The 11305-nt window shown below is 51.7% G+C and overlaps 1 protein-coding gene across 1 annotated transcript; it reads left to right on the top strand.

The window, feature by feature from the left end:
• The first annotated feature begins 2875 nt into the window (after positions 1 to 2875).
• Positions 2876 to 11092, top strand: NEFH (neurofilament heavy). The gene is made up of 4 exons (XM_039332694.1): positions 2876 to 3751; positions 7478 to 7677; positions 7958 to 8082; positions 8529 to 11092. The coding sequence occupies exons 1-4, from the start codon at positions 2905 to 2907 to the stop codon at positions 10093 to 10095; spliced, it is 2739 nt and encodes a 912-aa protein (XP_039188628.1). The 5' UTR covers positions 2876 to 2904; the 3' UTR covers positions 10096 to 11092.
• Positions 11093 to 11305: the final 213 nt, after the last annotated feature.

The following is an 11305-nucleotide window of genomic DNA, read 5'->3' as shown; positions in this document are numbered from 1 at the left end:
TGGAAACTAACCAAGGAGAGAACCAAGCTAGAACTCAGGAAAAAACGTCCTAACCATGAGAACAATAAACCAGTGAAATAGCTTGTGGATGCTCCATCACTGGAGATTTTCAAGAAGAGACTGTCCAGTCTCTTCTCCAAAGCCTCCGGTGATGGAGCACTCACAACTTCTGAAGGCAAGCTGTTCCACAAATTGCTCTCACTGTCAGGAAATTTCTCCTTCGTTCTAGGTTAGTTTTCTCCTTGGGTTGGTCTCCAGGGGCTTCTCATCCTGAAGGCAGGAAAAGCAAGCAATGCATTCATCAAATGCAAGTGCTGAATCTTTGAACTGACCTGCAGGTTGTACAAACTCTGGCACATCTTTCAAGCCAAGAAAACGGAGAACTGGGCAATCAGCAAAAACACCCCACCAATCCTAGAAGGGGTGCAATTTCTTCTTTTTACCTGATGGAGATCAATACTCAGATGGATTCCCTTGTGTTGCTCTTCTTCCTTGTAGAGTCAGCCCAAAATCTCTTGCGAGTGCAGAAGCTTCATCACAGTTTACTTAATGAGGATTTATAAAATTAACCAACCGGATCTGCAGAATGCTAGGCCTCCAGCAATCCAAAGATAGCTCTTGACTTGCAACCAACTCTTCAGCGACTGTTTGAAATTAAAAAAACACACACACAAAAAAGATTTACGACCTGTCCATTATTGGATGCTCCAATAATGGCGAACCCGCAATTTCTGGAGGCAAGCCGTTCCACTGGTTAATTGTTCTCACTGTCAAGGAAATTCCTCCTTAGTTCCAGGATGCTTCTCTCCTTGATAAAGTTCCATCCGTTGCTTCTTGTCCTGCTTTCTGGTGCTTTGGAGAAGAGGCCGACCCCTTCTTCTTTGTGACAGCCCCTCAGTTATTGGAATTATGAAGAAAGGAGGAGAAAGTAATTGCAAGTCATCGTGCTCAGCACTGCACTGTGTAGCTGACATAAAACAGACTGTGTGTCTATTTGTGTGCACGACTGTGCAGATGCAGGGATGTGGGAGAGAAATAGAGAACGAGAAAGAGAGAGGGAGATCTTCCATATTTATGCGTTTGTTTTCCTGCTGTTGCCCTTCCAAAGAAGATTTTTCCCAGCGTGGAATCTGGATGATGAAAGCTACGCTGCTAAAAGAAACCTCTTCCCTTGCCAATTCCAAAATGACTTGCATTTCTAAGCATTTTTTTTTCATGTTCTTCCAGCGCACGTGGGCTTGGGAAAAATAATTGTATTACACCCAGCTAATAGAAAAAAACGTAAAAAAAGAACAGAATGGAAAAATGTAACCCAGGGTGGATATGCTGCGTCTCTATAGTTAGGGAGGCGTATTTTAAATGGACCTCAAATCAATTTTCAGAATCTATTCTAGCAAGGGTCTACAACCTTGGCAACTTTACAACTTGTGGACTTCAACTCCCAGAATTCTGGGAGTTGAAGTCCACCCATCATAAAGCCACCCAGTTGAGGAAGACTGCTCTATACATCAACTCACTTACGAGAGGAAGATGAAACATGCAGGAGGAATATAACGACGGTGGAAAAGCGCTTCTCAAATGTGATTAACACGAAGCCATTTCCCCCAAAAGACCAACAGGAAAAGAAACAGCACCACACAACTTTACAGCACTCTGTTTTCCTTGCTGACCATTTTGAACTCCCCCCACATCTTTTTCTCCCTTAAACTATGCCCATTCTGTCTCCTGGATGCTCAAAAGACTAATATCATCTCTTTGATCTCTGCCTTTATTGTGGCATGTGGCCCCTGGTGCTCTCTGAGCTTGGTGGTTTTATTGCAGAAGTTTCATTACCAAACTAGGTGACATTATCAGTGCAAGGAGGAGGAGGAGGAGGAGGACTGTGGGTTCCTTGGTGCTCTCTGAGCTTGGTGGTTTTCTTGCAGACATTTCATTACCAAACTAGGTAACTTCATCAGTTTATTGTGGCAACAAGGGATTGTTTGCTATTACTCCATGCGGAGAACCAGTGAAAGAGCTGGCCCATTTTTTTAAATCACAAAACACCAGAGTGCCTCTGAGCACATGCAAACAGTTTTCTCTCGGCTTCCCAACCAGCTTTCAGATGTTTAGCTTGGACAGGTGCAACTTAAGGCTGCCATTAACCATCTGTAAAAGACGGAATGGATGGACGCACAGCCCTGGAGGGCCCTGAACCTCAATAAAGCTCAAGGAGAAGGGGGCAGATAATCCTAACACCCAATTTTCCAGCAAGGTGGATTAAGAACCTTTGGGGGTGGGGAGGAATTTTTTTGGATGGTCACTAGTATGACTAGGAGTAAATTCTGTTTGGTTGCACAAAGTCCAAATCCCTCTTATAATAGGACAACCGCATCCAATGTAATAAAAGTTTAGAAAAACTCATCTGTTAAATGGGGGTGTCCATACCCACGGCACACCCATTCCTCATTTGTTTTCCTGAACAATAACCCTGCGAGGTAGTTTTGGGGGGGGGTCTGGTGAGGGGGAAATCTGCTCAAAGCTATCCATTCAGGTTCCACAGCAGAGATGGATCTGAAGCGGGGTTCCCCCCTCCCCTTTTACTCCAAGGGAGTTTACCCCTGGGCGGGTTTGCGGCAGCTTTCCAACTTGATCACTCTTGGGGAGGGTTTTTTTCGGGGTGGGGGTATCTGCACTGCGCCTCTGCCTGCAGTTTGGGGGAGTTGGGTGGAGGGGAGCCCCTTGGAGCACCGGAGCTTCCGTGGAACTGTCTGGTTCAAGAACCCCCCCCCCTTCCCCGGGGTGGAAAGGCGAGGCGGCGCTCGGTGCCTCCTCCTCCTCCTCCTCCTCCTCGGAGGGGCGGCTCCGGGCTGCATATAAGCGGCGCGGCTGGCCGGCTGCCGCAGTGTCCTCTCCGACGGGGCGATGCTGAGCTACGGCGCGGAGGTTCTCTTCGGCGGCGGCCCCTCCTCTTTCCGCAAGGATGCCGGCGGCGGCTTGCGCTCGACGGGGCCGGCCGTCTTCTCGCGCTCCGGCGCCGTCTCGCTGGCCTCCAGCGGCTTCCACTCGCAGCCCTGGTCGCGCTGCTCGGGCTCGGCCTCCCGCCGCCAGCTGGGCTCGTCCACCGAGAGCCTGGAGTCGCGGGCCCCGCTGAACGGCGAGCTGCGCGGCGGGCGCAACGAGAAGGAGGTGCTGCAGGCGCTCAACGACCGCTTCGCCGGCTACATCGACAAGGTGCGCGGCCTGGAGGTGCAGAACCGGCAGCTGGAAGCCGAGACGGCAGCCCTGCGCCAGCAACAGGCCGGCCGCTCGGCGCTGGGCGAGCTGTACGAGCGCGAGATCCGCGAGATGCGCGGCGCGCTGGTCCGGGCGGGCAACGAGAAGGGGCAGCTGCGCCTGGAGCAGGAGCGGCTGGAGGAGGAGGTGGCGGCGCTGCGCCAGCGGCTGGACGACGAGGCCCGGCTGCGCGAGGAGCACGAGGCGGCCGCCCGCGCCCTGGCCAAGTTCACCGAGCAGGCCCAGCGGGCCAAGGGCGAGCTGGAGAAGAAGCTGGCCGCCCTGGGCGAGGAGGGTCTCTACCTGCGCCGCAGCCACGGCGACGAGGTGGCCGAGCTGCTGCGCCAGATCCAAGGCGGCAGCCCGGCTGCCGTCTTCGAGATGCGCGAGCTGCCCGCCCACCAGTCGGACGTCACCTCGGCGCTCAAGGAGATCCGCGCCCAGCTGGAGGGGCACGCCTTCAAGAGCTCCCTGCAGTCCGAGGAGTTTTTCCGAGGTGAGCCGGGGGGGGTGGCTGGGGGGGACCCTGGAGGAAGGCGTCTCTTGCAACCACCTACCGGCTCAGGACGATGGGTGGGTAGGTGGGCACCAACCGGGGGTGGGGAGGGGCGCTAGGCGCTCTAGTAGGGATGAGGACTATAAAACGGCTTCGATTCGGTGTAAGAGGCTCGGTCGCAACTCTAAAAGGACGCAAAAGAAAAGGCACTTTATTTCCATCTGGAAAGTGATTTGATGACTCACGATCGATCAAACGGCCAATTAATGGTCCAAAAGATGGCTGGGGAAAGTTGCTGTGCAAACCTGAACTTTCTCCCCCCCCCCGCCCTCGCCCCCCCCCGTTTTCTCCTCTTCCCCATCCAGAAGAGGAGGGGGTTGGCAAAGGTATCCTACGGAGTGACCTTGCGTTGTGGGGAAAAAGGTGGATGGGGGGGGAGAAGGTTCAAAAGAAACCCTCTGGCTCTCCCCCCCCCATCAGTTTCATTTGCTCTTCGTCTTTATTCATCTCTTACTTGGGGGGGGCAACCCCCCAATTTCACATTTTAGCGAGGGATGGAGGCAATACATTCACCCAAAATTTGGGGGGAAGAGACGGCTCATCTCAAACTATGGGGCCGAGAAATGGAAAGGCTGATGGGTCAGGGGAGACAGCCAGGGGGCCGGCAAGAAAACACCCCCTCCCCACTCGCGCCCTTGACCGACCCAGACGGTCAAAGTTGGCAGAGAAATTTGCTTTGGAAAGAGCGTCTGAGAGACGAAAGCCAACCTCTCTTGGGTAATGGGGGGCGTCTGTCTCCCCACTGCGGAAGAGGGAGCGGCGGTCCCCCTTCCCCCCCCCATTGCGGGGAAAGGGCAGAAGGAAGAACGGGACTTTTCTCGCAGGAGTTCGTTTGGAAGGGCAGAAAAAAAGCAGCAAGAAGGAGGCGGGGGGGGGGAGAAGAGAAAAATGGAAAAATAAGAGTTCTGCTGTGTTTCGGGGCTGGGATGGGGGGGTTAAGGAAAAGGTTCGCTGGTCTCGTACTGGGGCCCCTCGGCCTTGGTGCAGGAAGAGAAAGGGGCGGGAGGCGGGAGAGGCAAGAGTGGGGGTCACTTTCCCGGCGAGGGGGGTTTTGCCCAGACGCTGGGGGGGGGGCGGGCCAAGTGGTGCCGCAGTCTAGGCTGACTCTGGCCGGCTGGCACTGGGCGGCAAGTGGAGAGCAAAGTCCCTCCTGCAGTTTTTCGTGTGTGGGGGGGGGGTGCAAGGAGGGGCCAGACTGGCGCAGCGTGACTAGCCTCCTTTGCCACCCCTCCCTCCCCATCCTTGCAGACACTCCCCCCTCCCTCCCCTGGCCTGGCAAACGCGCCTCCTTCCCGTCCATCTCTTCGGCCAGGCGCCAGCTAGGCTGGGGACGGGAGGGGCGGAGTGATTGAAAGCGGAAAAAGGGGGGGCGAGAAGAAAGAGGCGTCCCTGGGGAGTTTGATGCGGCTGCCGGCAGAAAAGCCGGCTCTTCTCCGTCCCCCCCCCCCATCAGCCAGGCTGCCAGCCAACTTCAAAAAAATATTTGTGTTGGGCATCGCCTCCCCCCCAACCGCTGGAGGACGAAGTGGGGCGTTGCAGTCCTTTTGAAGGGGGCTGCTAGACTTGGAACGCCCCCCCCCCCATTGTCTCTTGACCCAAGTTGCAAAGTTTCCCCTCTTTTTGTCAGGGGCGAAATCTGCTTAATAGCCTGTCCAACCTTCCTCACCTATTGCCCTGTTAGCTCCCATAGTCCCCCCTCTCCACTTGAGCCTTGGGGGTGCTAATCCGCATTCACGATGTTCTCTTATCTGGTCCCTCCCCCCCCACTCCGGGGAAAAAAAAGCTGCGATAGGGGAGCCGCGCCTGGGAGCGAGAGAGGAGCCGAGAGGCCGGAGCGCTGTCCAAGGTGCTGCTCCCAGCCTTGGAATGACTGAGGTTTCCAAACCGAGAACTCCAAGATCCATCAGCCGCAGCCAGGGATCAGAGACCTAAACTCTGATTGGATTGATTGCGGAGTTCTCTGAGCTTGATGGCTTGCTTGCAGATGTTTCGTTATTAGGTAACATCTGCAAACATACCCCCATGCTCAGAGACCCCCAAGGAACCCACAGTCTCCTCCTCCCCCTCCTCTTCCCCCTCCTCCTCCCCCCTCCTCCTCCTCGTTTCTACACTCCCTTCTAGCACTGATGATGTTCCCCAGTTGGGCATGAGACATCTGCAAGAAAAACCCCAAGCTCAGAGACCCCACAGTCTCCTCCTCCTCCTCCTCCTCCCTCCACCCCACAAACTCTAGTCCCTTCTAGCCCTGATGATATCTAGTTTGATAGTGAAACATCTACAAGAAGGCCCCCAAGCTCAGAGAACACCAAGGTCTGTTTCAAAACCTGCCATTCCTGTCTAGATGTCTCCATCGGCTGCTATAAATACAACTCCAGCATCTGGAATTTATCTGCAAGCTCTTTAGGCAAGCAGCTTTTTAACACTGCATATCATCTTGGTTTTGCAAACTCACTTAGGCAGATAGATAAAGAGCAGAAGCTAATATTGGGCTGAATTTTAAAAAAACTGGTGGTCTAGCATCTAAAGTGCCGACCTGGTACTTTAATAGCATCTTTCAGCCACATAGAAATTTAGTACTCAGAAGCTGAGTTCTGCAGTGAATTTTCAGTTGTGTGGATTTGTTTTGCCTAACATCCTGTGCTCAAACAAACACAGTTTGGTTCAGCGTGATGCCTGCTATGCAACATACATGTCAAGACGGCTGCCAAACCCCACAATCGCCCAGCCTAGCCTAGCATGAGAACCTTGCTAGACGGTGGCTTCCTTCTAGACTGAAACTCTTTGTTGTAAAGGCCCTGCATTTGCTGAGTCAGACTGCAAAGTGGCTTCTCACAGGCAGAATCCAGCTTGGGAAATCCGCCTCCAGCTTCCAGAAGAGATTTTTCTCATATGCATCATTTTAAAAATCCAATCCTTTTCATTTTTCATAGCGTCATGGGACTAGAAGGGACCCTGGAGGTCTTCTAGTCCAACCCCCTGCCTTTATAACAGGAGCCCTGATACCATCATGGACAAATGGCTGTGCAATCTTTTCTTGAAAACCATTCCTTTTTTTCTTTCTTTTTCTTCTCTCTTTCCTCCCTTTCTTCCTCCCTCCCTCCTGCCCTCCCTCCCTCCCTTCTTCCTTCCTTCCCTCCTTCCTTCCTTCCTTCCAACTCATAGGGCTGGAAGAGACCTTGGAGATCTAGTGCATAAATTGCCATCCAAACTTTTCTTTAAAATCTCCTTCCTTCCTTCCTTCCTTCCTTCCTTCCTTCCTTCCTTCCTTCCTTCCTTCCTTCCTTCCTTCCTTCCTTCCTTCCGACACACCCCTGAATGCAGTACTCTACTAACGATTAATGTTTTTCCAGAATGCCAATTAAAAGCAACGCCAATAACAATGAGGATCTTTCCAGTAATTAGTACAAAGAGCAAAGGTCTACCTATTAATTTGGTTCATTTCCATAAAAAAAATTAAAACATCTATAATGCAGACCAGGAAGGGGCAGAGTGACCTACAACCTATAATGGGGATCTTTTCACAGCTGGTTGAGAGAGTCAGTTACACCTTTGGAGCGAAATCCATCCCAGCCCTTGTAAAACAGAGTTTCAATACCCAATCAGTGTCAACTCCGGTGCTCCAGAAGCTCATTTAAGTTTTTCTCTTTTCCCTATTCCATTTTGCAGTGAAGCTGGACAAGCTGTCGGAAGCTGCCAAGGTGAACACGGACGCCATCCGCGGTGTCCAAGAGGAGTTATCGGAATATCGCAGGCAGCTGCAGTCCAAAACAACAGAGTTGGAAACTCTTCGAGGAATGAAGGAGTCCTTGGAGAGACAGAGGCTGGACGTTGAAGATCGCCACCAATTGGATGTCCAGTCTTATCAGGTAACACGCAGCAAAGATCGGTGGACTTCAACCCCCAGAATTCCCCAGCCAGCCATTCTGGGAACTCCCAGAATTCTGGCAGTTAAAAGTCTACCCGTCTTAAAGTGAGCAAGCCTGAAAATCATTTATCTATGATATACATTATACGTCACTTTTTAAAATGCCATTGTAACTCTGAACAGTCACTGAATGAACAGTGGTAAGTTGAGGATTACCTGTCCTCTGTCAGCTTTCCTTTTTAGTGCAAAAGTGTTCACAGCAGATTGCGTCTCTTCCCTAGGATACAATTGCCCAGCTGGACAACGAGCTGAGGAATACCAAGTGGGAAATGGCCGGGCAGATCAGAGAATACCAAGATCTGCTGAACGTCAAAATGGCTCTAGATATCGAGATAGCTGCCTACAGGTACATGGGGCCTGATCACAGAAAGATGCAAATTAGGAGGGCATGAAAAGGCTACACTGGGATCCTTCTTCTAATATTTCTTCCCACCCTGATTTTAAAAGCTGATTTTTAGTCCATGACTCCGTTCCTGCCCAAAGATTTTGGCTATTGGTTTTTCAGCCCTATCCTCCAGATTAAGAAAGAAAAACTTGCCTCTGGAAGTTGTGGATGCTCCAACACTGGAAGTTTTTAAGAAGAGATTGGACATTTGTCTGAAATGGTATAAAATTTCCTGCCTGAGCAGGGGGTTGGACTAGAAACCTCTAAGGTCCCTTCCAACTCTGTTATTCTGTTCTATTCTGTTCTATTCATAAAGCACTACTAATATTTCACGTGGTTATGATTCTTTGCCTGGAGCAACAGTTTTGATTCCCCCCCCCACCCTCTTCTCTTTGTTTTGGAAACAGGAAGCTGCTGGAAGGAGAGGAATGCCACTTTGGCAGTGGGATGGGGATTTTCCCTTTCCCCGAAATCCCGCCCAAGTCCCCGAGCATTCCCACTCACATCAAAGTCAAAAGTGAGGAGAAAATTCAAGTGGTGGAGAAGTCAGAGAAGGAGACGGTGATTGTCGAAGAGCAGACGGAGGAAGTGCAGGTGACCGAAGAAGTGACGGAGGAAGAAGAAGAGGGTGAGAAAGAAGAGGAAGCGGGAAAGGAGGAGGAGGAAGAGGAGGAAGCAGAAGAGGAAAAAGAAGAAGCTGAAGGAAAAGAAAGGGAAGAAGCTGGAACAGGAAAAGGATCTCCGTCTGTGGAGGAGACCTCGTTGCCAGAAAAGAAGGGAGAGGAAGCCAAATCTCCTGAGAAGGTGAGTTCTCCCGCAAAAGAGGAAGCCAAGTCCCCCGCCAAAGTCACGTCTCCTACAAAAGAAGAAACTAAGCCTCCAGCCAAAGTGGTGTCACCTACCAAGGAATTGTTGAAAGTCCCGGGCAAGAAACCGGTGGAAGAGGCAACATCCCCCATCAAAGAAGAACGCAAATCTCCAGCAAAACCTGCATCTCCCGCCAAGGAAGGCAGCCGGACTCCAGAAAAGCTGAAATCTCCAACCATGGAAGCAGACAAACCTCCAGCTCTGAAGATCCCAGAGAAAGTGGCTTCCCCAACAAAAGAGGACCTCAAGACACCAGAGAAGCCGAAATCTCCAATGAAGGAGGCAGAAAAACCTCCAGCTGTGAAAATGCCAGAGAAAGTCGCTTCCCCAACAAAAGAGGACCTCAAACCTCCGGAAAAACTCAAGCTTCCTCCAAAAGAGGAAGCTAAATCTCCAGAGACGGTCAAGACCCCCGTCAAGGAAAAGGCTAAATCTCCCGAAAAAGAGGCAGCACCCCAAAAGGAACCAGCCAAGCCGGCTGCCAAAGAGGAGAAAGAAGAAAAAGAAGTGCCAGCCAAGCCCGTGGCCGAGAAGAAACCGAGCAAGAAAGAAGAGGAGATCAAGCCGGAGAGCCCAACCAAGGAAGCTCCAAGGGCAGAAGCCAAGGAGAAGGAGAAGAAGGCCGAAGACCAAGGGGAAAAGAAACAAAGCCCCAAGGCCAAGTCACCTACCCTTGATGGGAAAAATGCAACTGCTGCTCCCAAGGCTGAGGACAGCAAGGGGAAGGAGAAGGAGGCCACCACCAAACCACCATCCAAACCAGAACCGGAGAAAGAGGTGGAGAAAGGGAGCAAGGCACCTGGGCCGAAATCTCCAGCCGAGGAAGTGAAAGCCAAGACCCCAAGCCCACCGGCCAAGAAGGAAGCCGAGAAGGCCCAGGCCGAGGAGAAGAAAGCCGAGCCCAAGAAGGAGGAGAAAGAGAAACCCAAAGCAGCAGAGAAACCCAAAGAAGAAGCTCAGAAGACCTCAAGCCCCAAAGAGTCTCCCACAGTGGAGGGTCCCAAAGAGCCCCCAAAGGCAAGCAAGACGGAGAAAGCCGAAAAGTCATCCGGGATGGAGCCCAAAGACAGCAAAGCCTCCGAAAAAGAAGAGAAGACCAAGAAATGACCAGAAGAGGCTGGAGGTGTCTTGAGACCGGCACCAAAGGACTTGGAAGACCACCTGTCTCGGGACTGGCTCTCCTCCAGGCTAGATTGAGGGGAGGCACCTCGGATGCATGTTTGCAATACGTCGATCCGGGAGGAAAGAACCAACCCACGCCTAAGCCACGATCGATCTGAGACTCGGGTGGGGAAAAACAAACAAACAAAGGAACCCCGGATGGTTGGTTCCAATATGTTATTGACAGCTTCCGTAGCCGAATGTGATATATGCAGAATGCCATTTAAGCACTTGAATTATTAAAGGGGGAGGGAAGGGGGAGGGGGGATCGATAGTTGACTGCCCTTCTCAGATAAGTGCATTTATTTCCCAAAGAGGGGCAAGGGGGGGGGCCCACACGCAATAAACTCAGATGCCGAATATAGCAAGAGCTGGAGTTCTGCTTCGGAGAGATGACTTAAGGACAGAGAAATCTCCCAAAAGAAATGCTTTAAAGATTGCTCAAGGTCGTTCGATGTGCACTGCTTGCACAGGAGTGTGGACGGCAGGCCTTAAATCCAGCCCTTGGTTTTCTCAGGAGGAAATGTATTTTCAGGGGAGGCCTGTAGAAAAGCAGGGGTCGAAGTGTGGGGGGGCTCGTCCCCTCCATTCAGCCCCCACCGCTGTCTCAGAGGAGCCTTCTCAGGTGCTGGCTTGGCCCAAGAGTTAAAAGAATTTGAGGCGGAGGATTTTTTAAAATCCCCACACTCAAACTCTCCGGCTCCTTTGCGGCAGAGCAGGGACACCCCCTGCCCCAAACCTCATTAGGAGGGAAAAACCGGTGTAGTTTTGTAGCGTCGAACACCTCTTGACATGAGCAATCCCGTGTGCGGATACATATTCACAGACACGCACACACACACACACACACACAAAGATTAAAAAGTGCATTACACCATGTCAAAACGTTCACCTCCGGTTGCTTCTGTGCAATAAGACGCCAATTAAAAAAATGCTTACAATACATTGATTTCCTGTCTCTATTCTTCTTGTTTGGGGCGCAGACCGGGACGTTTAGAGAGTGCTGAGCAGGAATAACGCACAGAGGGACAAGGTTTCATTACATGCTCACCTGGGTAGAAGGAGCAAATTATTTGTGGCAGAAAAGCCCTTGCAGAGCCCAAATCTTAGAAATTAGCCCTTGCCCCAGCTGCAGACACGAGGAGAGTCGGATTCC

The sequence above is a fragment of the Crotalus tigris genome, unplaced genomic scaffold, assembly GCF_016545835.1.
Source record: "Crotalus tigris isolate CLP2741 ecotype Arizona unplaced genomic scaffold, ASM1654583v1 scf7180000024461.5605484, whole genome shotgun sequence".
Classification (NCBI taxonomy): Eukaryota; Metazoa; Chordata; class Lepidosauria; order Squamata; family Viperidae; genus Crotalus; species Crotalus tigris.
Note: the sequence above shows the minus strand (reverse complement) of the source record. Positions and strands in the feature narration are given on the sequence as shown.

Coding starts and splice junctions, on each gene's coding strand:
- NEFH (XM_039332694.1), top strand. CDS start 2,905: ATGCTGAGCTACGGCGCGGAGGTTCTCTTCGGCGGCGGCCCCTCCTCT. Junction 7,678..7,957: donor TGGATGTCCAGTCTTATCAG/GTAACACGCAGC, acceptor TCTCTTCCCTAG/GATACAATTGCCCAGCTGGA. Junction 8,083..8,528: donor ATCGAGATAGCTGCCTACAG/GTACATGGGGCC, acceptor TTTTGGAAACAG/GAAGCTGCTGGAAGGAGAGG.